This window comes from Lagopus leucura, unplaced genomic scaffold, assembly GCF_019238085.1.
Source record: "Lagopus leucura isolate 7727_CA_CO unplaced genomic scaffold, USGS_WTPT01 Super-Scaffold_739, whole genome shotgun sequence".
In the NCBI taxonomy this organism is placed as follows: Eukaryota; Metazoa; Chordata; class Aves; order Galliformes; family Phasianidae; genus Lagopus; species Lagopus leucura.
The window spans coordinates 17,351,580-17,375,879 of record NW_024962255.1 but is presented as its reverse complement, the minus strand read 5'-3'; the positions used below and the strand labels follow the sequence as shown (position 1 = coordinate 17,375,879).

The 24,300-nt window shown below is 42.0% G+C and overlaps 1 protein-coding gene across 1 annotated transcript in view; it reads left to right on the top strand.

The window, feature by feature from the left end:
- Window positions 1-24,300, top strand: part of ANTXRL (ANTXR like) — a 51,389-nt gene that overhangs the window by 20,498 nt on the left and 6,591 nt on the right. The window contains exons 11-17 of the mRNA XM_042863131.1: window positions 490-559; window positions 2,198-2,276; window positions 6,240-6,335; window positions 6,954-6,992; window positions 9,635-9,733; window positions 11,343-11,510; window positions 12,604-12,684. Of these exons, the coding sequence (XP_042719065.1) occupies window positions 490-559; window positions 2,198-2,276; window positions 6,240-6,335; window positions 6,954-6,992; window positions 9,635-9,733; window positions 11,343-11,510; window positions 12,604-12,684 (632 nt within the window). The remainder of the gene's footprint in view (window positions 1-489; window positions 560-2,197; window positions 2,277-6,239; window positions 6,336-6,953; window positions 6,993-9,634; window positions 9,734-11,342; window positions 11,511-12,603; window positions 12,685-24,300) is intronic.

Below are 24,300 nucleotides of genomic sequence, written 5' to 3'. Positions count from 1 at the left end.
TTTTTCTGGCTGGGCACCTTAGGGCTTTGTGGGGCCATTTGGAGTGAAGCTACAGTAGCAACTTGTCTGCTCTCATGCCTCAGTCATTCACTCTTAGAGGAATTCAGTTTTGTTTATACTTTTGGGTATACTTAGTTTATACTTTTTTGAATAATCAGAGGGATCACAGCATTTCATATAAGTAGATTTTGCATGCAGTTTTCAGGTAGCCAAGATGAGTATTGCTCAAAGGTAGCTTCAAAATGGCTGACCACTGCTGTCAGGAACAGAAATCCTCCATTTCCTCGTATGGTACCTCTAGCCTGATAATACCACATTAGGATCACCAAGAAAGGTCATCTCAATGCTTGGCTTTATGATCAGTACCTCTGGGGAGTATTGATTCTTGCCCTTACTATGGCTCCCATTAATGTCAACAATTCTCCAGGGAATGACCTCCATGGGACAATCTGTATTTTTAAATCTGACAGTACATTAATTCCTTTTCAGATGAGAAGCCGACTCTTGTTCATGATACTTACCTGCTCTGTCCTGCCCCGGTAATTGAAGATGCTGGACAGTAAGTATTGCATTTCCTGTATGTGAAGGGAGAGGAAGCTTCTGGTGAGGATGTCATTACTGAGCCAGGGGCTCAGAATTTTGCCTGTAGTGTCAAGCTAAAAAGGCTTTGTAATGTGAATAGAGCCATCCCATATGTACAAAATCATTTCCTAGTATGAGCCAGCATAGCTTCATTGAACACTGGGTCTTTGGTGTCTTTGGTATAGCTTAACCAAATGCTTTGTTGGACTATGATCTCCTGCAGAGGTCTTGAGCGTTGGAGATGAAGCTGGCACGAATAGTAGTGTGATGTTTTATGTTTTTGAGTTCATTGGTGCTCTTTGCCGGTCTGGTACTGGTGGAGAGAGTCAGCAATTGTGTATGTGATCCTCTAGGTTTATGTATGGAGTACTGCAGCCATATGTACTGTTGGACCCAACAGGAGGTAAAAATAGGGCTGGTGATTAAAAACTCCCACATCAGCTGTGCTACTGACTTCTCACTTCATTGGACTAGCACCATGGATGCTGTCTCCAGAGGTGGCAATGTTTATGGTGACTCAGCATGCCCATGTTAGGTCTCACTCTGCTTCAGTGGCTGCTGGTGGGTGTTAGGATCCTGCCCAGGATGCTGCAGTCCAAATAGTAGCAGATGTTTCTGCACTACAGCTCCAGAACTTGAGGGCCCTGCCTGAGAGGGGCTGTCTAACAGGTCTTCATGGTAGTCTCCCCACATGAACCCAAAGCAGCTGAAAGGCTGTCAGCTGTGAGATGACTTGGAGAAAAATAGAGTTAATGAGAAGAACGGGGACAGAGGATTTTTGAGTATGCCTATGCAACTTCTCCTCAGTTCTGTTTCTATTCCCTTTTTTCCAGGCCAAAAGTTAATTGAATTCCAAGCGATCTTTTTCATTTTGGTAGAAAATTGATGCTTGATTTGAATTCCTTTACTGCTGTTATAGATGTTGCTTCCTGTGTTTTGACCCTGCTCTGCTTTGGCTAGCACTGGTATTTTTCAGATGTCTTTCAGACTCCAGGACTGTCTTACAGATGTGGCACAAGGCTGTGGCTTCCTCCTTGGTGATCTAGATCCTTAAATATCTTACAGAGATCGAGGGGAAAGCTTCCCTCTCCTTCCCTACCTGTGGGAGCTGCTTTTTTTCTTCAGACTTTTTCTCTGATACTGGAGAATGATTAAGGCTGGATTTTGCTTTAATTTCACTGTCATTTAAATCTTTTTCCTTTGACCTCATGCAAGACTCTGACTTGAATTGGATATATTTAAAAACAAACAAAACCGTTCTGTCCGTTTGCAGAAACAAATATAAAATAGAAATAAAAGCAAAGTGCTATCTAGGATAGTATTGCAAGCATCTGAGATTTCATTTTAGCTCTATCCTAGTGTGCTTTTCCCCGGGTGAGGTGGAAGTTTTATGATAAAAAGCATATACCCCGAGTCAATTAAGCCAATGTAAAAGGGATGATTCCTGGGTAAGCAGAGGGGTAGCAGCAGGTAAGAATGTAGCCACAGAATGCCTTGACTCAGCAGGGAATGTTACCCCTGAATGTTCATGAGCCAATGGCTAAAACAGCCAGAATAAAAGGAACAGTGGATATAGAGATGACACTAAAAATAAGTGTATCTGTTTGTGCTTTAGGGTGGTTTTCCTACAAGTCAGCATGAACAATGGGCTAACGTTCATCTCCAGCTCTGTCAGCATCACCAGCACACAGTGTGTAAGTAATTGCAATGGGGCTTGACAGAGAAACCATGAGATCTTGGGAAGCGGCGGTGGCTCTTCAGGCAAACCTCCTTGACTGAGCATGAGTTCCTTGTAGCTGCAGCACCACGGTTGTTGACTGGGTCCCAGCAATTCTTTGAAACATCACCGGGCTAGTTAAGACTAAACCATTACTGATGGAGGCTAGATCATGATAGATTTACAGATTGAACGGTTGTAACAAAAGCACTCCCTGCCCATTCCTATTCCAGGATAAAGAGATCCTTATAGGCTGGATGTACCTAAAAGGGAATCCAGAAAAAGGGGTGAATGAGCATCAGGGAGCAATACCCTGTTGAGCATTGAATTACCAATGGAATCTGGAGTGAAATGTGCAGCTGCCAGGACTTGCATTTAGAAGGGCCACAGCATGGAACATTTTCTGAATTTTAAGGGGTACTGTCTGTTTGGAGCTTACTACATTTGTTCTTAGATTTCCACAATTTATCTCTAGTCCAGGCATTTTTTACTTCCAGTGAGGTGATTTCTTTTCTCTTAGTGTCATGTGGAATGTCATAGGGAATGGCCAAAAAGAGATAATATCCTCTCATTCTGGAGTGAGATTCCTGGTACCAGGCTGCTGCCCAGCCCAGCCAAGGGAGGATGTGCTGCTGTGGGATAGCAGTGGCTGGGATACATACCTCCTTGTTGATGTCAGGCAGACTGCTTATCCCCAGGGTAAGGGATCTAAGTGATCTTTAAGCAAAACTCGATTTTGGAATAAAAACAAAAAAAGAGAGAGAGAGAAAGAAATAAAAAGCTGATACTAGTACTTGGTGCAAGCTAACAACAATTTGCTTTAGCTAAAGATTTGCCCTTGTGCTCATAGTCTAAAAAATTGCCAAAGAACCTGATACCAACCAAGCATTCGGTATTGAATTTGAGCTTTACTGTTACTAGTGTCAGAAGGACTTTTATAGCCTACACCAAATGCTGTCATATTGGTTTGTAATCATCATTGGCCTTTCTGACAGCTGCAGAGCAGAAGGGCAGGAATGAAGACAAACAGTGACTGGAGCTTACAGATTTGATTCGTGATGTTTTCTGCATTGCAGTTGGGAAATTTTGCACCAGATTGCTGGAACAGCGCAGGGTGTGTGGATGGAGAGTCCAGCAGAGATGATTTTGCTGATTTCATCTGTTTTATTATTATTTTGGGTTTTTTTTTGTTTTTTTTTTTTTTCCAAAATTTACTTCCAAATTTTCTGCAGTGAAGACTTAAATTTCCACGTTTTCTACTCCCTTTCAAGCCCAAAGAGAAACACAAATATTAACTGGTACATTTGGTTACCCACATGTAATTTATTTCTAACGGAGGCTGAAGTCTTAGCCCTAGCTGGCATCCTCACAGGCCAGAGGGTGGATGCAGAAAGCTTTCTTCTCAATAGCCTTAGGATAAAGAGGAAACTCCAATCTCCAGTCCTGTCAATCTCATGACTTTTGCCCAGCTCCTGCAGATTAAATATGAAGGACTCCTGATTCTCATCTAGTACAAGAAAGACCATCTCACTCCAGTTGTACCCCATAAGTGGGAAAGCTGGTGTTCACTTTCCAGCTTTGTTCTAATCTCATTCATTTCACTCTTATTGTTTTATAGACTCCCTCCATTTCCTTTCCTCTCCTGCTCCCCTCTCTGTGAGCGGCAGCCAGCTGGCCTGCTCAGCCCTCCTCCCCAGCTGGTGCTTCTGTCCTTTCTGTACAGTAAGTATCTTCTCTTGACTTTACTCCTAAAGCCTCTGTGTGATCCCTGCGCTCATTTCTGTTCAGCTGTGTGAAGTCTGCTATTTCCTTTTCAAAGTCTAGCTTCACTATGATGCTTTGTGTGTTTGATCACTGAAAGAGGACTCTCTAGTTTCTTGCTGCCAACAGCTCCTGAGCTGCTGCTGGCAAACATCTCAGTGATTTATATGAGCACTTAGCATGGGAAAAGCAGTGCCTGGGAACAGGGCAAGTAGGCAATGTGTGTTTGGAGTAACAGTAGCTGTAATATGCACATATCCATGCACTGCATTGGTGCTATGCTTGGATTTGTATTAAAGAGTGCATGATCTCTCCTACAAAAATGATATTTAATCATTCTTTTATCAGCAAGCTGGCTTCAGTGGGAGCTCTTGCTTCCCGGGTGTATTAGTGCTACATGGAGCCACGAGTGGACCAGAGGTGGGTGGCAGCACTGAGCTGCAGCTGGGTAGTGTCTTCTAACACGGCTCCTCCTGTGCCTGGCACTCTGCCTTAGCCTTCTCCTGCTGCCTGACCTAACAAAAGGGGTGAGCTATGTAGTGTATCCCAGAACAGAGCAATCTGTTGTGTCAGTGACAAGAAGTGACAGAGTAGTGGAGAAATGGTGATGCTACAGTTATGGGCTAAGTACATAAGAATGGTGTAGGTGCCAAGGAGAAGTTAGTCACGTCTTGAATGTGCCAATCCTGACAGGTCTAGGATTTGGTCTGAGGAAGAGCTGGGTAACACTCAACATCTCATCCAGATTTCACAAAGCTCTTCCCAGCTGGTTCTTTCTTTTCCACCCTCAGCCTCTTTGCTGTCTGGTGGGAAAACAAACCCACTGGGTTCTGTGAGAAGGAGCTAAAAATGAGATTTGTGTAGTCTTGTCATAGTAACTCAAGTAGTTTTCTTATTTAACAAGGTTGAATCTTACGGACTTTGTCCTACAGTGGAACTTGCTTTCTTTCTGTTTATTCTCCTAACTATCCTTGTTTGAAAATGCCGTATAGCTTTCTCTTTTAGCCAGCTCCCATTCCCTCAGCCTGACTCACAGACCTTTCTTCAAGTTCTTTTTACCTCTTCCTGGTCCTAGACTGTCCTCCAGCTTGCTGCCAGATTTTTCCTGTTCGCTGGTACTCCTATTGCTGGTGAATTGAACCTCTTAAACTCAGAAGTTACCTTTGAAGAGGTTTTCCACAACTCTGGTACACCAGAACTAATTTTAACTCCATTCTGGAGCCCATTGGAGTCCAAGGAAACTGCACATCACTCCATGCCACTGCCCATCTGCATCAGATGTTGGATTTTCAAAAGCCATGTGCTCTGTATGCTCTGCAGGGGCCAAGCAGCACATTGAAGACCTTTTTTCCTGTAGTCATCAGAGCAATATTTAGCCAGCATGTCTTCTGAATGCACTCTCATGAATGCAGTGCACAGTCCTTTGAGATTTACACAGGAAAATCAGAGCTCTGAGTCTCCTTGGTTGTCTGGCTACTCTGGAGACACAATTTTGACACTTTTTTTTTTTTTTTTTTTTTTTTTTTGCAGAGTAGGTTAGGTAGAATCAGGAATGATCAAGACAATGCAATCCTGAGAAGCTCAGCAAGAATCAGCAGTGCTAAGTACTAGTTTATCTAAGTGTTTAGGCTGGGGTTGTGTGCAGCTCAAGGCAACAGAGGCAGGCTTAGGAGCTGATGAGGCTGAGCTAATAATAAATTGTATGATGTTCATATGCTGACAGTTATCTGTATGGATTTTAGCTGCAACATTCCTGTTCTTAGAGTATCAGTATTGATATATTATGTATCTCTAGTAATGAAATATTATTCTGCACCATTAAGTTTGATCATGTAGTTTGAAATATCCTTCTGACAGTACTAAAGCACCTCTCAGGACGAGTTTGGGGATAGTTTGTATACAATTTTATCACATTTGAATCTAGTGAGCTATAAGCATACCATGAATTATACATACCACAAACTGGAGGTACTTTCCTGAATCATGATTCCAGGTACAGATTTGCCACACTAAATATTGATGAGATCCTAATGATGAGAATAATGGTCTGCACCACATAAGTGAGGCCATGTAATGTGGGAAACCTGGCTTGTTTGCCCAGTCTACTTGTATAACTTCATGCCTCCTATCTCATCTGTGATGTATGCAAATAACTCAAAGGCAATCATCTTGTTTGCAGCTGACTGGAACCATCCTTTTCATTGCTCTCCTGATTCTCTTTTTGCTACTGGCTCTGGCTCTTCTTTGGTGGTTCTGGCCCCTTTGCTGCACAGTGGTAAGTACAGATTTATTTACTACTTTTTTTACTTGATTTCAAGTTTTCTTTCTGATTTGCTTCTTGCTAAAACAATAATGATGATTTGGACTTCCTGTAGTAATGAGCCAAATGGCTTGACTGTACAGTGTTATTGATCCTGTAATGAATTCAGTTCAGCAGAGCAGGCAAGATCTAAATCTTACTTAAATTCAGAAACTTTCACTGGAGACGTCACTGAGGGAAATGATGACTAGATACCTTAAGATTTACATTAATGAATTTCTCTGCAAACATTTTAAAGCACCTGTAAAATAGCATTGCTTAAAAATAATTTGTTAAACGTGTAAGCCGTAGCAAATGTATGTGAAGCTGAAAGCTCTGGGCATTTCACAGGGTCTAGTAAGCACCAGGCAGGGCTGGAGACATACATATGATGGTCCTGGTGCTGCAGCACAGATATTGCTATCAGAGTGAGTAATGATAGTCCACTGTTTATGTGCCCTGTGATTGAACTTGAGGAGGTAGAGCCTAGGAGGCAACCTATCTATGATAAGCAAAAAGTACAGAGAGCGTAGCCCTGATGTGGAAGAAACCCTGCCATTAACCCAGATTCCTCTCACTGCTTGTATATTCCAGGTGATCAAGGAGCCACCTCCACCACCTCCTCCAGAGCCTGTAAGTATGCTATTTCTGACCTGTCACATTGTCTGCAGCTGCTGTAGTCCAGTGTGCTGCCCAAGAATGTCACTCCTGTAGGTGCCTTAATGGCACCTTGAAGGCTGAGAGAGGAAGTCTCTGGGGTCAGGACAGTTATTTCTGCCTTGTGGCCTCTGTACAGCAAAGTTATTTCCATCCACAGAGAAAATAGATGCCTAACTCTGAAGTCACAACAGTTCCTACAGTTTTTTTATTTCTTCTGCTGTGCATCCATCACATGGGTCTGTAGGAAAATCTTTGCCTCTTCAGCAGCAAAATCATTGTGCTTAAAGCTGTCCCTCCTCCAGCAGAGTTGCTGTTCCCAGGAGAGGAGTACAGAACAAAGTCAGGCAGCTGAAAGAAAAGACAGTGAAGACTACATTCCTGTGGCTTTTTATACAGGAGAGGGAGCAGGAGGCAGGCCCTGGCTGTGGTTCTGTTGCAGCTTGACCCTTGGCAGAATGCTTGGCCCTTCTGTGTTTAGGCTGTGAGCTGTTGGAGGAAGGGTTGTGCTTTCTTTGAGATGGTAACTCACAGAGGCCCTGGTCTCAGATTTGGTTTCACTCTGTTATTTTGGTAGAAATAATAGCAATAAATAAACGTATCTCTAGAATGAACTCATGACTGCCTTTATTCCTTTTCTAGGCACAGACAGCTAAAGGGTGGGAAAATATTTACCTAACCCACAACAGAAGCTTACAACTTGCTGCTAACTTGCTGTAACATAGCATGAATATCAGGAAGCAACCACAGCTGCAGTTTTGAGGTTGCCAGAGGCCATCATTGCTGTCTCTGTGATTCTGTTACTTGCCCTGAGCAGCAGCATTGTGACAATTTGACTTCAGAATATGCACCAAAATCATTCTGGTTTTGGGGTGATTAATGTTGTCATGAGGCATAATCATAGCCATGCTGTGTTTGAGGGAGATTTCAGAGAGCTTTGCACCCTGGCAGTAGAGTTCCCAGATGCTTTGGGGTTATTCTGTTCAGCAGAGAGTTTAGGCCAGCACACATCCTCATTAAGCTTCCTGAAATACCAGAAAATACAGATGTTGTCCATTCCTTTACTTGGCCGTGAGTTTACCTTCCATGGATCAGTGTTTCAGGATACATAGCACTAGCCTCCCTGTGTGCAGCATCCTGTAAGCCATCATTAACAGTCCTGCTACTATCAGGTTTTCCAGCAATGAGGGTTGTTAGATGTAAAGAATTTAGATCTGTTAGATTTCATAAAAGAGGCAGGATTTTTTAATATAATACTCCAGTCCATACAAAGTGAAACACAAATGAATTTAAACTGCTGATGTAGTTCACTGTGGGTGCTGCCTTAGATGTGGTACAAAATGGGTTTGTGTATTACAGTCTTCCAAAGCATCAACAAAACAATCATGCAACGACTTCTTTGTCTATTTCTGTGAGTTAGGGGTTGAAAAATCCCATAGAAGCAATGGAAATGTCAACTCTAGTCTTGCCTGGCCATACTAAAGAATTTGTTGGAGGAACTCACCCATGAACCATAGCTGAGAGTTGAGATGTCACCAAATAAATGATGGAAATAGCTCTCTCCAAAGCACGACTGAAGAATTAAATAAAAATAAACCAAAATGAAGACAAGATTTTTAGAAGATCTTACTGGCTTCTGGACTCTCAGCTTCATATTCATACAGATGCATAAGGGACACTTCAAGAAAATGTCATTAAGTAACCTGGTAATGAATTGTGTCCTCTGCTAATTGAATTACACTTCATTTTTTTTACTTTGTTTTATTTCTATTTTTAATAAAAATGGATTCCAAAAAGAGCTTCTAGAACTGTACTTATGGTGTGACTTTCAGCTGCTTTGACTCAGTGTAATGACTGAGTCTGAGAAGACCCAGTGACTTCTCCCAGCTCAGGATGATAGAACTGGGAAAGTGTTCCCAGGGTTTTTGAACTAGAAACATTTGCCAGCTTTTATCTATGCAAGAACAGAACAGCGAACATGAAGTAAAACCCTGATTCAGATTCTCCCACGTTCAGAAGGAAAGAAAAAAATCCATTCTTTATAATTACAGGTCAGAAACTCTGGATCTGAGCTTCCTGAAAATTTGGAGACGCTCCAGTCTCAGTTCCAGCTCTGAACTGTACAGCTTGAGCCAGACTCTGCAAAGAATCAAGCAGCACAGAACAACTGGTTACAGCTGCCATGAGAAAAGGCCTTGATGCACATGTTAGAAATCTCACAGTGGTAGCTTTTTCCCTGTTAGGTGACATTAAATTCTAAAGGCCCAATTAATAAATGAGTCCTTTGGATTAGCTGATTGCAGCATTTTTTACACAGCTTAGTGACAAGCCAGTATAATGTGCAATTCATCTGCACTTTACTGTCCCTTAAAAGTCAGTTGTGATTTTGAAGCTCAATGCATATTTGATTAAATAAAAGCTGCCTGGAGAGGAGAGGGAAATAGGCAGTCTTCCTTGGCTTCCCAGTTAAAATTGCAGCTGCAGAGACAAGAGACTTTTTTGTTTTTTGTTAGCAAGTGTAATATACAAAGCCAAATATCCAAGGATTGAACCGTAGCATGTTCAATTTTTCCCATTTATATGAGAGCAACAATAACATCTCCCTGTCTTTCCCACAGGAGTCAGATGATGAAGATGGATTGCCGAAGAAAAAGTGGCCAACCGTGGATGCATCTTATTATGGAGGTCGAGGTGTTGGTGGAATTAAGAGGATGGAGGTATTGTGTTTTTTCTCTGCTATAGTTCCTTGTAAATGATCTCAACTATATACTTTAATAATGCTTTTGTGCAAATAAACAAAAAAAATCCTACTTTTTTTGTTGGAATACAGGCCAGGATTTAATTAAGGCTAATCTACCTGATTGCACCTGCCATCCAAGTATCAGACATCGAGCTGCCACATTTGCATGAGTAATTAATTGAATACAGCACTGTGAGCAGGGGAAAATTTGCAGGTTAAGGAATGAGATAAGCACCAAAAGTTCTAATTTACTGAGTCAAACCCTTCAGTTAGTGCAGTTGGCTCCTATTCTGTTGTCTACTGTAGAGTTGCACTGGTTTTTAGTATTTGAGCATGTCCTCTATGATGTTCATTTGTGGCTGGAAGCAGTTGGGTCTGGGAATTAAAAACAGTGGATTTTTGTTTCTTTTTTATTTCTTCTTTCATTTGAGCATTAACTCCTAATGCACAAAAGCTTGCCAGGGAAAAATTTTCCTCTTGGTTCTCTGTGTTGAAATTGGTCAATAAATCAAATATTAGCTTGGGATTCACGTATGACACAGTCTTGATATGTGATGTGAGGTGTTCCTTCAAAAAAAATCGCTTTGTACTATCCTATGGCATACATATTCTGGAGAGGCAGCTGATAATGCTGTGATAAGCTGCTAACTCTTATATATCACCACAAAGTTAGTGAAATCTGTGTAATACTCCTTATTAAGGCTAGTAAAAGCACAAGGCAGGAAACTATCAATCATTCATATCTGCAGAGGGTCTAATGGCAACTTGTAGGGATTCCACTAGGCACTACTACCAGATCTAACTGGCAGCTAAGGGAGGTGGGCTAATGTGCACCACCTGAGATTCTGGTCCAAACCAGAATTAAAGCAATGGCTTCTCAGCAAGGACCTGAAAGTGTGGAAAGCCTGCAGTCAAAGTACTGTGTCTTAACATCCTTAACCATTTTCCTCTGAGAATGTTTATCTTTGGTGCTGAACAGCTTCATGGATCACTTGCTGTCACCAAACACAGTCATGTTTCTGCTTGAGTCAGACTACAAAAGCAGATTTTTACCTTGAAATGAGCAGTGTATATTGTATGAGGGTGAAGTTTGTGGCTGTACATGGTCTTCTTTAGAAGAACTGTTTTCACTATGAGCTGCTACTCTTAAGCTATCAAATCCTTGCCTGCTAACTCTATTTTCATTTTGGAACTAATCAACAGGAGGAGCACTGAGCTATTTATAAAGCTCTGTGCTATTTATAAAGACCAACTTCCTTCAACTAGTGCTGATGGCTGCTTTTTGAGTGAGGCATTAGGAATACACGTGTCCTAGCAGAGCAGGGCAGAGTGCTTTGGATTTCATTTGGAAATGGGTTAATCTGCCTTGAATGCCATAACATACCACAACGCATCATGTTGTGCAAATGCTGGTAGTTCAGGCTTTTCAGAGTTAACACATGGCTCTTAAGGGCATATTTCTGATTACGGTGCCTTCGTGAAATTGGGTTCCTGTCTGATGATATTTGGATCACCCAATGGAAGTAGGTAAATGCCTGCTTGTGGGAACCACCAGTATCTCTCTTATTGTGCTCTTCTGGCTTCAGGTGCGGTGGGGAGATAAAGGATCAACAGAGGAAGGAGCAAAACTGGAGAAACCCAAAAATGCCATTATTAAGCTGCCGGAGCAGGAGTATGAGCCCTGGGAACCTAAGCCGAAAAAGCCCCATGTGAGAAAACCTCCTTCCCAGCGGAAGTGGTACACTCCAATCAAGGTAATGAGCCCATCTCTTAGTTTTATGAAGTCTATTTTGTCCTTTATGATCCTTTCCTACCTCTTAAGTGTAGCCTTTCTTAGGCTACGCTTCCTATTTAGAAATATAGCTGATATTCCTTAATTTTGCCTTCTTGGAACTTACGTTGCTCCAGGCCCTGTGTTGTCAGAGTTTTCTGAGGAATGTGGAGGGTGTTAAAGGGCAAGAGCAGAAATCTTCCCTCCCACAGCTCACCTCTTGGTCCTTTTGCACAGTTTGGGTTTCAACAGCAGATATCCCAACTCTTCTGGCAGGGGGACCCAGCTGCACTCCATTTTGAAGCATGCTGCAAAGAAGTTCAGATAAAGAAAGTGCCTTGTACTTGTTTTGGTTGCAGAGTGGCTAAGGCCTGGGGCTGGGATTCTGTTCTATTCCCTCATAGCTCAGCCACAAGACATAGTGTTTGATTTTAGGCGAGTCCCTCAGTCTCTACATGCTTTTTCATCCTCATTTCTCCTGTGTCATTATAGTATCTGATGTCTTCCCATCTCTAACCTATGTATCCTCACACAACCCCGTAGCTGTTATCTCAGCTTACAGCCAAGGAAGCTGGAGGGCTTGTGCTGGTGAAGGCAGTAACATACCACACTTATCCCAGAAACTTGTGGCCAAATCCCAAACCAGTGTTTTGTGTGTGCAGAATGAGACCCCCTCCTCCCCATCCTGCTGTATATGGTTCTCAGATGGGTTTAACAGCACTTGAATTTATTGACTGGAAAGTACCTGTGAGTGATGCCAGCCTAGGTCTTGTGGCTGTTTATCCAGTTCAGTAGGTATTCATTTTTCTGCCTTTTGTTAACATAGCTCCTAATTGTGCCTCTGTGGAGCTGTTTAGGCTACAGTCATTGCGTTTTGAGCAGAGTGAGTTTGTCCCCCTTGGTTATAAGGTCCACATTACCGCTCTGAGTCTCTGTTCTGGCTGTCCAACAGGACAAGGACACAGGAGCAATTTTCATGCAGTTTGATGCAGAAAGGCTGCATCTACTCAGCTATAGTTTAATTTTGTCACGTTCTCCTAAGACTTCTTGGTTATGTCAGATGTTTTTTATTCCAGGGCAAACTTGATGCACTGTGGGCTTTGGTTCGGCGGGGCTACGATCAAGTCTCTCTTATGAGACCACAGCCAGGGGATAAGGTAAGGTATCACAAACACACTGCCATGTCATTGCTCTGTTAGCAGCAGCAATGCTCTGTCCCTTGCCTTGCTTCTTTATTTTTTTCTTTTCTGAAAAAATTTTTTTTCTTTTTTTTTTCTTTTTTTTTTTTGTTTTTGCAAGCTTGTCTCCTTTTTACATAAGCTTGAGTCTAAAAATTTGTCATGAGAAACAGAAATGAGCTGAAATGTTTGCAGTGGCATCTATTTAAAATTATTCCCCCAAATGGTCAACAACATCTTCACTGTGATGATTTGAGCAGACTGAGGTAGAAGCTGGCCAGCTGCAGTTGCGTCTCTGTCTTTTTCAGCACTGTAAGTTCTTAGCCTTGCTTTCTTGGGAGCGTGTGATGGAGTCAAAGGAAAAGTTCTTTGTAAACTCAAAACTAGCATTTTTGAATTTAATATGTAGTAGTAACGTTGCAACATTATTTTTCTGATGTTGGGTAGGAGGGATAATCACTTTTCAGTTTTAATAATAGCGTTAAGTGATTGTACTGTTCATAATTTCTCACATTAGCGGGTGATGAAGAAACAAACTCTAGCAAAGTTAATGGAAAATATAATTTCCTTAGAGCTCTGTGCAGAGATGCATCGCTTCCTCATGACCTGTGTGGAGGCACAGGGTATTTTCCTGCCTTGGTAAACTCAAATGCAGGTCAGGAATTGATTCTTCATTGGAGGAAGCAAGGAATTTGTGCCTCTGAGCTACAGAAGTCCACTCCACGGCAGTACTAGGAGCTTCCTGTTGTCTGTTCTGTTACTGCAGATGTACAACTTCAAGGGAGTTGAGTGCTGCTGCCTCTCTGTTTCACCTTCACATTTGGCTTTCTGTGGGGGAGCTTTGACATGCAAGTTCCAAGCAGAGATGGCAGTATCTTTCTCCCCTGCCCTATAGCCCCTCTCTGCCAGAATCTCTACATTTTATCAGTATTTAAACTTCAGTCTTTTTCTTTTGGTGTGTAAAGGACAAGCTCAGCTTCCCATACTACTTTGTAAAATGGCCTTTTAACTTCTTTCACCAAGCTGCATTTTCAGGGCAGCTGTGCTTGAGACACCTTATTTATTTTTTAAGCACGATCTGGAGCTTCTGAATAGGCTCTTTAGGCCCAGCTGTATTTTGATAGCACTAACATTGTATACTACGTATCTATCCCCTGCCTTTTCCTGGCTTGGCGAGTACATTTCTATGGGTGCAGAGCACAACAGAGCCTCTGTTATCCTGTGCGGCTGTGAAACATGCAGGGGCTGGCTCAGAACAGGGATGCTCAGTTACTTGCCCCTCCAGCCCTGCTGCAGGGAGGATGAGGGACTCAAAAGGGGCTGTGTAAAACAGAGCAAGCTGAAGGATTATTGTATCGGGGCAAACATTAGAAAATCAAATGTACATCTGGGAAATAGGGTGGAAAGAATCCTATTGAGCCAGATTCAGTGGAAAAATGAGATAATCTGTTCCCTGGTCTGTGAAATTAACTAAAGCTGAAGAATTTTGAAAGGGAAACAAGAAAATGACTGGCCATCACTCTGTTGTATAAATAAAGGATATTACAGGCCTGTGCTTCATGGAGAGAATCTAGCACAGAGAAGAACAAGGTTATTATGGATTGTTCTGTCGACTTTTCCAGTAGCAATTCCTTGGTGGAAAATTGAGTTTGAGACTGGCTTTTGGTGAGGAAGGAATATGTAAATAAATCATAAAATCATTTGAGTTGGGAGGGACCCTAAAGGGTCATCTGGTCCACCTCCTCTGCAGTGAACAGGGACACCTACAGCTCGGTCAGGAGCTCAGAGCCCATCCTTGAATGTTAACAGGAATGGGGCATCTGCCATCTCTCTGGGCAACCTGTGCCAGTGCCTCAGCATCCATACTGTAAAAAACTCCTTCCTTATATTTAATCTAAATTTCCCCTTGAAACCATCTCAAAAATCATAATATACATAAAACATAACATGTATACTTGCATGCGTAAGTCCTGGCTAAAGGAGGTCAGTGCTATGAGTGACCTGGCTGCATGGACAGCTCTGACTACATGGAGCTGGAGGAGCTGGGCAGCCGTCAGAGCCCAAGAGAGAACAAGGCACTGCTGCCCAGATGTGTTGACAGCAGTCAATAAGCATTGGGTTTCTGCTGGTAGTTCTGGAGGCATAGTGCCTTGTTGCGTGGTATTCTTCCAAATGTACCATCCAGGGGCCAGAGAGATTGCAGCGTCGCTGTTTTTGCAGGGTTTTGTTTTCTGGTTTGTTTTTGTATGTTTGTTTTGCTGTTGTTTAGATTGTGGTTTTTTTTTTGTTTTTTTTTTTTTCTGGCAAGGAGGTGTATGCTTTTTTCCTTTTTTTTCCTTTTTTTCTTTCTTTTTTTTTTTTTTTTTTAAGAAAAGGAAATTGTGAAGTTCTCTATTCAGGAAAACTTGAAGTTCAGAAGGCAAAAAAGCCACAGTGTTTTGGGGACTGGCCTTTGCATTCGTAATATGGAATATTCCTATTTCTGAATATCCAAAAATCAATTTAATTATCTTTACATTTTCAAGGATTACCAGAAATGTAATTTTTGGAACAAGATAACTCACCAAAGTTAACATTCTCTGAACTTTATTCAGTGTACCCCCAATTAAAAATGCTATTTTACACTTGTTTTAGCTCAGCTGGGCACATTAGCTTTCTCTATTAGTAAAAAGTAGGGCTGAATTGTTTTTATTGTTTTATTTTCATTAAATATTATGATGAAAACATCCACAGTTGATGGAGAAAAAAAATCACAGAGCTTTTTTGGACAGGGTATGACGAGGAATGTTTTGACATTAAAGCACTCTTTAAAAGATTTGAAAAGCAATCTTTCATCCTTTGAAACAGCTAGGTTTCAGAGCTTTTTTTCCTGAAAAATACTTGTAGAAATACAAGCATGGTACCCACTGCACTGTGCCTTGTGCAAAAAGCCCCCTGGTGCCCTTTGGGCAGCTGGTGTTTGGCAGTTCCCAACGGGCGCTTGTGCTAGGGCTGCAGAGAGGGATCCCATAGGGCTCGTTCACCCCAAGGCTGCTGCCCTTCCCTTCCTCCCCCAGGAATCCGGGGCTTAGAGCACCAGAAGTCATGGATCAAAAGTGAGGTTGTTACCAGTGCCAGCAAGTAAATATTAAAAGCCCAAAGATGCATGGAGAGGAAGGTGAGATGTTTCTTACAAATGACCTCTTTAGTTGCTGCTTTCAGCAAATCCATTTCTTTTTGCATTTCAGCACATGCTGTCACAGGAAATTCTCAGCAGCTTGGTTTACCAAAAACCACAGCTAAAAAATGATACTGTTCCCCCCAACCTCCCTACAGAATTGCTCTTGTTTTTTTAAAGCTTTAGAAAGCAATCTCATTTTTGTCACTGAAAATTACCTAGAGAGGAGTGAGAATGTAGACATGGTTTTGATGTTACTGTCATCCTTGTATACTCAAAAAAACTACCTAGAAAAAACAATGCTTGACCAGTTCTAACCTTTGGTTAGCACATGCAAAGCCTTTTTTGAGGAAAGGGACTTGAAGCAGACTATGATACAAAAATTGCAGCTTTTTCCCCTTTTGCCCCCCGGAAGTAAAGGTAAAAAGGAAGTGCTAAAGCCAAAAATTGCACTAACTACGAGCTGCGAGTTGTGCTAGAAAACAGGGCTTCTGTCCTTTCAAGTTCTCTGCATTGATTCTCTGCATTGATGGGTGCTTTGAATGATGACTTTGAATAAGTTGTGGTAGATGCAATTCTGAACAGTAGCCTTTGAAATTAGGAGGAGTATTTGAGTTCCTTATTTTTTGTGTCTCTTTTAAAGCAGTCATTCTAAAGCTGGTGTGTTTGATACCCAGAACATCCATTTATTGACAAATTTTTAGCAACTCTTTATAATGCTGATCATGATACCTATGTGCTTAGTTTTCCCAGCTGCAGAATCATGAGAATGCTGTCTACGTTCATGATTTGTCATTACTTTCTGGCTGGTCATTGGTTTGTGAACAGCCCACTGGGATGGCAGCACCCCTGTCACTCCACATGAGCTGCCCTTGTGCCAGCACTAGTTGGAGCTCATGTTAATTCCTTCTCTCCAAGACCAAGCAGCAGCCTTTAGCAGGTTCCCTGCAGCTTGGAGCTGCACTGTAATCACCCAAAGCTGCATGGGTGCTGGAAAAGCAGCACTGAGCACCTTCAGGCCATATGTGTCAGGCTTCTGTCTTGTTCTGAGTTTTTATTTCTGTGCTTAACCTTTCTGGAGCCAATTATCTTCATAAGCTGGTGAAAAATTAAAGAGACGGGGTCACTGCCTGCCATAGTAGACGTTCTCACTTGGTCGCTTTTGATGAAAATGAGATGCATGTAGCCATTGTGTGACTTTTCTTTCTCTTTTAGCAAAGGAGACCACTATTTGTAAGGTTCATTCCTACTATAACAGGCATGATATGGGAGAAAAAAATATCTCCTTGGCCAGTATCCTAATGCTCAGTTCCCAGGATGTGCCAAGCACTGCAGCTGGAAACGTAATCAGTGACTAATGAGTTTCCTATCCTGCAAGAAGCCCACATACTGGCACTACTTCTCTTTTGCCAGGATCTTATTATTTCTGACACGGAAGAAGGGTTTGCAAATTGGCTCTGTGGGCAGATGCGGCCCCCAAGGAATAACAGTGTGTTGAGGGCTTTGGGAGCCTGCAGCACACTCAGCAACAGCCACAAGACACCTTTCTGAAGAAGGGCTGTAGATGCCAAGTGCTGGTGCTACTTAGCGTGAGCTGCACAACAGAATGCAGAAGGATTGGCCTTGGGGTTTAGAAACTGAGCTGCAACTTCAGAGATCTTAGCTGTAGCTAATGTAAGTCACTTCTCGTCTGTTGTACTCTAGCTCCCCACTGATATGGATTAAGTTCCAAGAGAGTGAGACTGTGCTCCTGTCGCCACTTTGAGTATGCCAGAGATGGTCATGTGCACCTGAAGAGATCTGCCATGGCCAATGCATTTAGTTGTTTCTTGGCAGGACCCTTGGATCAATGCTGAACCTGCTATCTTCTTTCTTTTGGACTTCAGGGAAATGTACACACTTCACTGTCTTCTGAGTTGGGTAATAGTCCAAAACTTTATCTAACAAGCCTTCCATAGTGCTCTGCTTACGTACTTCTGGTTTGTGTGTGGGAATCCATTTCTCTATGTGAAGAATGAGTAGTAACCTTCCTCAGTGTAAGCACTCTGTAAGATAATATATTAATGTTACTGTTCATACTAAGTTTATTGTACAGAATGTTAACTAAAGATGAAAAGATGTTGCATCTCTGCTGTCTACAGAGGAGCTGTAATTCTGGATGCCTCCATTCTTGTATAATCTACATGGTTCCTTTTGTGGTAACAGAAGAAAATGTATAATCACTGCTATTATATACGGATAGTACAGATGCACTACCCAACCTGAGAGCATGCGAGATGGTTTTTCTTTGTGGTGGGCCAAGATCTTATGTTTCTGGTTAGAACAAGGAAAATTAATAGCCGTTTTCACCAGAAAGCTGAGTCTCCAGCATTACTCTATACTGTAGGCGCGTAAAGAGCCTCATGCTCTTCTTCTGTGCATACCACAATCCCAGCTAGCTCCTGCAGAGACAATCAAACAGTTCACCCTGGAAAGCATGATGACACTTAAATACAGTTTGAACAAGACCAGTTATGGTCCTTCGTGGTCTCCTTTCCTCTTCCCAGTAACCCACCAGTGCCTCAAGTTTAAGCCTGTTGCACCCAGTGAATGTTTGCTGCTCTAATTGCTATGCTCCAAAGCCCTCTCTGCTCTAGGTGATGTAGAAATGCAGCCTCCTTTTCCTTGAAAATGCCAAGGAAAAAAGAAAAATCTTTTGCAAACCAATCACTGTTTTTTCCCTTGAACCACATTCTTGTATTGTCAGCATACAAATGTGGAAATGTGTGGTACTGTGGTTGAAATAAGGGATGTGAGTCACGAGTCTTGAACTTGTATACACCAGTTCCTTCCCTGGGTTGCTGCCTGACCTTGGGTAGGTGAGCAGTGTCTTCTCACTTCCTCCCCACCAGGAGCTTTATCCATCAAAGCAAAGAAGTAGATTGTGCATCATGAATGCAGGTTTAGGTTTGACTTAAGCAAGATATTTCTGTCAGGTTCGAGTGAGGTTTGGTCTGGTTTAGCTATACTTGGAGGCTGGGAGTGAGCATCAAATATGACTGATGGCGCGTTACTTTGTTTATGCTTAATGTCACCAATTTCTGTCGCAGAAACCATTTCTGTCCTCAGAACCAACAGGCTGTATGGTCTGCACTTGGAGTTACTTCAGCCACAACCTCAGCAAGGTCCAAGACATGTGATGTTTTGTGCATTCCTGCAAGAAATCTTGTGACTCTGGCCCTTCTTTCAGGAGGTGTCTGTAGCCCACTGCTGCATTTTATTGCTAAGACAGAGCTAGAAAAAACATGCAGCTCCCTGCTGAATGGAGTGTGATACAAATTATTTAAATAGCCCTGTCTTCATTACTGGGATGGATACTCCATGTCACCTGCTGTGTTGTCCTTTCCTTCTGTGCCTAAGCTGGATAAGTGGTAACAGGCATATGGCAGTTGGGTTGTAGGGATGTGTTCAGCATGAAGTTTATTTTGCTGATGGACCCTGAGTCTAGCTGAAAAGGGCCAATTTCCCTGGCTCAGCTTTTCCTCCATCCGACTCCTAAAACTGGCTGATTCTGTTTCCTATCTATTTCAATCTATTATTTAAACATAATAGATTGTTCCCAGAGGACCCATCCCTGACTTTAAGAGGTGCCATGTACGAGTGGGACTACGAGCTGAGGCACAGTGCCTACCGATGTGCACATCCAGCTGGGCTGTAAGCAGTTTGCTGCTTCCTCTTGGATCTTCTTTGTGTATTTTGCATTCATCTTGTTTAATTTTCAATTTATTGAATGTACTTATAGCCATTATAGGGAGCTCACTGTTAGCGTATGAGTGATTTATCACCCACAGCATGCTGATTTTCTTTTCTTCCAATAGCTCCATCACTAAAGGAGGGACCAGAAGTCTAACTAGTTCATATCTAAAGATGCCAGATAATGCACTCAATTAAGAAATGGAGGGAATGCATCTCCTTTTTAAAAGCAATACTGAAGAAAACTGTATTTTCATTGTTGTTCACCCCTGCTTTATTGAATCTTACTTCTAAAATCCTCTTCCAATCAGTAAACCCCATTTTCTCTGACTGGTTCGTAGTACTTGATTGACAGCAATTCTGAATTGCCAAATATATCCCCAGAAAATTGTCACTGAAAGGAGAGGACCTGTTCAACTGGAAGATGTTTAAAGAGCCAAACTCCCATACAAACAAATATTTTATGGTAATTATATTGTTTTGTTTTGAGACCTAGTAGCTGGAAATGGCTATATATAAAAAGAAATAATTACGAGTTTATAAATTAAACATCAATAATTGATGGAATAATCACAGTGTTACATAACAATTAAATTCTAATGATTGCCATTCATTATAATTAAAAAATAATTATATATTATATATTTATTGAACTGAAAACATGACCAGCCACCACGCTGCTGATACAGGAATCTCAGACTTTTCCAGTATTTCATTTTTCAACACAAAAACAGTGTCTCAGTCCCAAATGTAAAAGTGGGGATCATTAAAAGTTACTAGACTGGGCCTGAAAACCAGGCAGGCTTGGGTTTTATGTGACAAGTCGTTTCATTGGCTCACTAATTTCTAGACTGCATGCTGCAGGGTAATCAGTGCAATTCCCAGGAAATCCATGAAGGTTTTAACGAGCCGTGACATGTTCAGCACACAGTCAACATGAAGCAGTGCAGTGCAAGGAAGGTTTTGGCACAGGCTGCTTCACATAGGTCCTGGCTGCTGAGGAGCCAGCTGCTAATCCTGATACTTGCCAGTGGACTCAAGTAGTGGGGGCTCTGTACCTCCCTGCTTTGGCTCTGTCTCTATAAAATGACCCTCCATAATGTGCCTCGTTCATAAATGGAGTAAAAAGGCCTCGTTTCTGGTCCTCAATTTTTTTCCAAAATTCAACTTTTACAAAAGTGATTGACTTTAAAGGTGTACAGCCTGTTGGTTTCTCAGTCTTTGGGTTAAAGCATTCAGTTAGCTAAACTGACTGACTCTCCGTACATGCTAGCTCTTCAGCATCTTTTGTCTCAGATTCAAAGTTTTAGCATTCCTTTTATCTTTACTAGGCTTTTCTCACTTAGATTTTCAGCAAACATACAAACTATTCTGCTGAGATCTAGAACTCTGCTTTTGCATTGGTAGACACTTAAGAAGTGATGGTAAATGCTAACAAACCAGATCTGTGTATGTGTGTGTATATATGTATGTATATATGTATTTAATTTCATGATCTTGTGCTTTGGACAACAATGTGAGGACCTCTAATCTCTGAAGGAATGATTTTTCAACTCATGCTAAAAGGCAAGATTCATGTTTTTCCACAATCAAAGACCTAGAAGTCTCTATAAATTATTTAATGGGTGCTAATTCTTTTTCAATCAGGTACCATCCCTCTCTGCTAGTTAAAGCTGGGGCGCAGAGATTCCATAAGGAAAAATACGGGTGAATGAAAGCTCAAGTAAAATTTGTAATGGGAATGATATCTTCTATTTTTATTGGTATATAATGCAGCTAAAAAGAAGAAACAGACTGACCTTAGCATTTACAACCATTCCAATGTGCAGAAAGATGAAACTGGATTTGATTTTTTATTAAATAAATACCCAAGTTTTACTTGAAACAGGGAAAAGTGACAGCGATGGGCAGATGGGTTGGATTTTTGAAATACTTCTTCTGGGGTGTTCTTTGTACCACGGGTGTGGAGACATGCCCATGATATTGTGAATTGTATGGATCCTTTCTCTCGAAAACTTGTGGAGTAGTAACTAAGGACTTCTGGGCAACAAGTGCTGGGGAACATTGTACTAAGCTCTGTGAAGAAATTAGCCCAGAAAAAAGATTCAGTGACTTTCAAGAGGTTCCTCCCTTCCTTCCCCCCACAAACCACACACAAAAGCACATCCTAGGTGGTCGAGGAGGCATTGCCTAGAAGTACAAAGTGTCTGAATTGCACATGTGATTGTTACACTGGGATAAAAGCTGGAATCAGGGCAAGGGCAGATCCCGCTGCTTCAGTATTTGTGCTTTTTGAAAAGCCAGTTTGGCGAGCAGCGTAACAAGAGCCTAACAAGTAGATGGACATATGGGGAGGCAAAATAATTGTGCATTAGGAAGACTGTGCAGATGTGAGCTGAAGCAAGGGCGTAACTCCATATGGCGCTGCGCTGACCTTCGGTTGGAACCTGAATGACAGTAAGCGGGACGGGTCGCACCATCTGAGGGATGCTCTGCTAGGAGAGGGGCTGAAACCAGACAGAACTGGATTTACACAGATCATCTGCTTCCTAGAAAACAATAAGGCAGCTACTGACAGCTGTTGTGCTGCAGATCACTGTGGTGTTCCTGCACTGTGCAGCTCTGAGCCCTTTCTGAAGCACTTGGTGTATAACATGCTTCTGGGAAAAAAAAATCCTGTTATTGCTACTAATGCAAAGGTGGCTTTTGATTGCTGTTAATCCTTCATGCAAGGACAGCAGAGATCAGTGAGCAGGATACTTTTGGAATAACGTCTAAATATTTCTGTCCTGTCTGTTCTGTCTGATTTCTGTGTTTCAAGAGCCTTCAAATGCGTTTGGAGAGGAGATTACTTAATCTTTTCAGACACAGAGTATTAAGAATTTTGTAGCTGCTTTAAGCAGCAGCTTATTTATTTAAGAAACCGTCAAAATTTTTTTATGAAGGTAATCCCAGAGGGACATGCCCATGAGGCAAAAGAATTGCTGTGGCATTTTGTTGTTTGGAAAGCGTGATGAGTGCGGGGCTTAATTCTGCAACCTGGAAATCCTTTGATGAAATACACCAGAGAAGTTAAAACTGACTTAGGATTTATTGTCATTTGTTCCCCCCTTTCCCTTTGGGCTGTTAATCCTAACTCTGGCTACGAGTTCAGCCTCGATTTATCAATGGCTGCTTGAAGTGCTCAGGAGGATTTGCTCCAGTATTCACCAGAAGTCTTTGATGTAAGAGATTGTAGGCTAACACCAATGATCTTTCGTGAGGAAGTGTCACAATGCATACATCGATCAGACAAGCCTCTATCTGTCAGACTCTCCCAACCCAACCGTATTTTTCCTGACACAATGCGGCGCATGGCCTTTAAATTACCCATCTGTCTGACAAATCAGCGAGTGTGGCAGAAACTGGCAGCAGCTTGACGTCGCCTATCACTTTAAGTGAAGTGAAAGTAATGCAAACAGATTTATGGGATCCCCTTTGATTATAGACTATGAATATATTTGGAATTGATGTTTGGGAAAAAGACAACAGAGGCGGCAAAGGCTGGTAGGCAAAAGCGCTAGTGCTGGGTTTGCATCTTTGCATTTGTTCTGGGAAATTGTTCTCTTTTTTTCCATCTCCATATCCTGAATCTTATCTGAATACCTCTGACTTCTTTTGTTTTTTTTTTCCTTAAGTGATTATTTTGCCATTCTAAATTTGTAAGCTCATAAAATCAAGGCTGAATTTTCTTAAATGTATAGCAGTACAGCTATTAAATTAATCTGTATCATTCGTTGCCTATCAGTAAATACTGCTGATTTTCAAAGTGAGCACAGCAGAAGACAAATGTCAGTTATAGGCTGACAAGGATGGCCATTTGCTGCAGCGCTGGGAAGGACTTGAGTTGGGTGACAGTAGAGCAAAGCACTGACCTGTGAGTTTCTTGATTCAGCTGTGTATCTTTGCAGAAGCTGCCAAGAAGCAGGCTTTTGCCCATTGATGCCTCCATGCATCTGGCCCCAGCACAGTGTTGCCTTGAACCAGGCTCGTAAGCAAAGTCTGCTTTAACAAGCCTGCTTTTTCAGAAGGAGGATTTTATCCCACTTATTGAGGTGGCTGTTTAAGTGTAGTGGTGAATTTGTGATGGTGAAAACTTGGACTGAATACGTCTTATGTACAGGCAACAACACATCCATTCAGTTAGCTTTTGGCTGCAGCTGAGCCCTGAAGCCCTGAGCCATCCAGTCCAAGTAAGGGTAGGGTGGTACCATTTGGGCGTTAGTACATTCGTTGAATCATTTTCTGAGCTCCCTGAAGCTTGCATAAGCTTCTCTTGATGCATAGCAGAAGTAGCTCTGTTTGCCTTTCTACAGAGAAGTCATGTACTAAAAAGATTCTCTTCCTTTTAAAGGAGTAGTTTCACAAACCAAGATACAGGCATTGTAAGTCTCCTAACAAAACAAATAGATGTGGCTCAGCTGTGATGGCCTTAGCCTGGATTCCACTGGAAATTGTGACTTGTGGAGTTGCCAGAGAAACTCAGCCCATTCCCTGAACACCTTTGGTGTTTCCTTGTGCCAGGCAGCACTGAGCCAGAGCGATCTGTCCCTGTCAATGGACTCTTGTATCTCCTTTTTTATCACAATCTTATATAGCTTCAGAGATCACAGTCTACAGCTGCTTAACTCTGAAGGAATCCTGAGTTCTACTCGAGGGGAATTCAT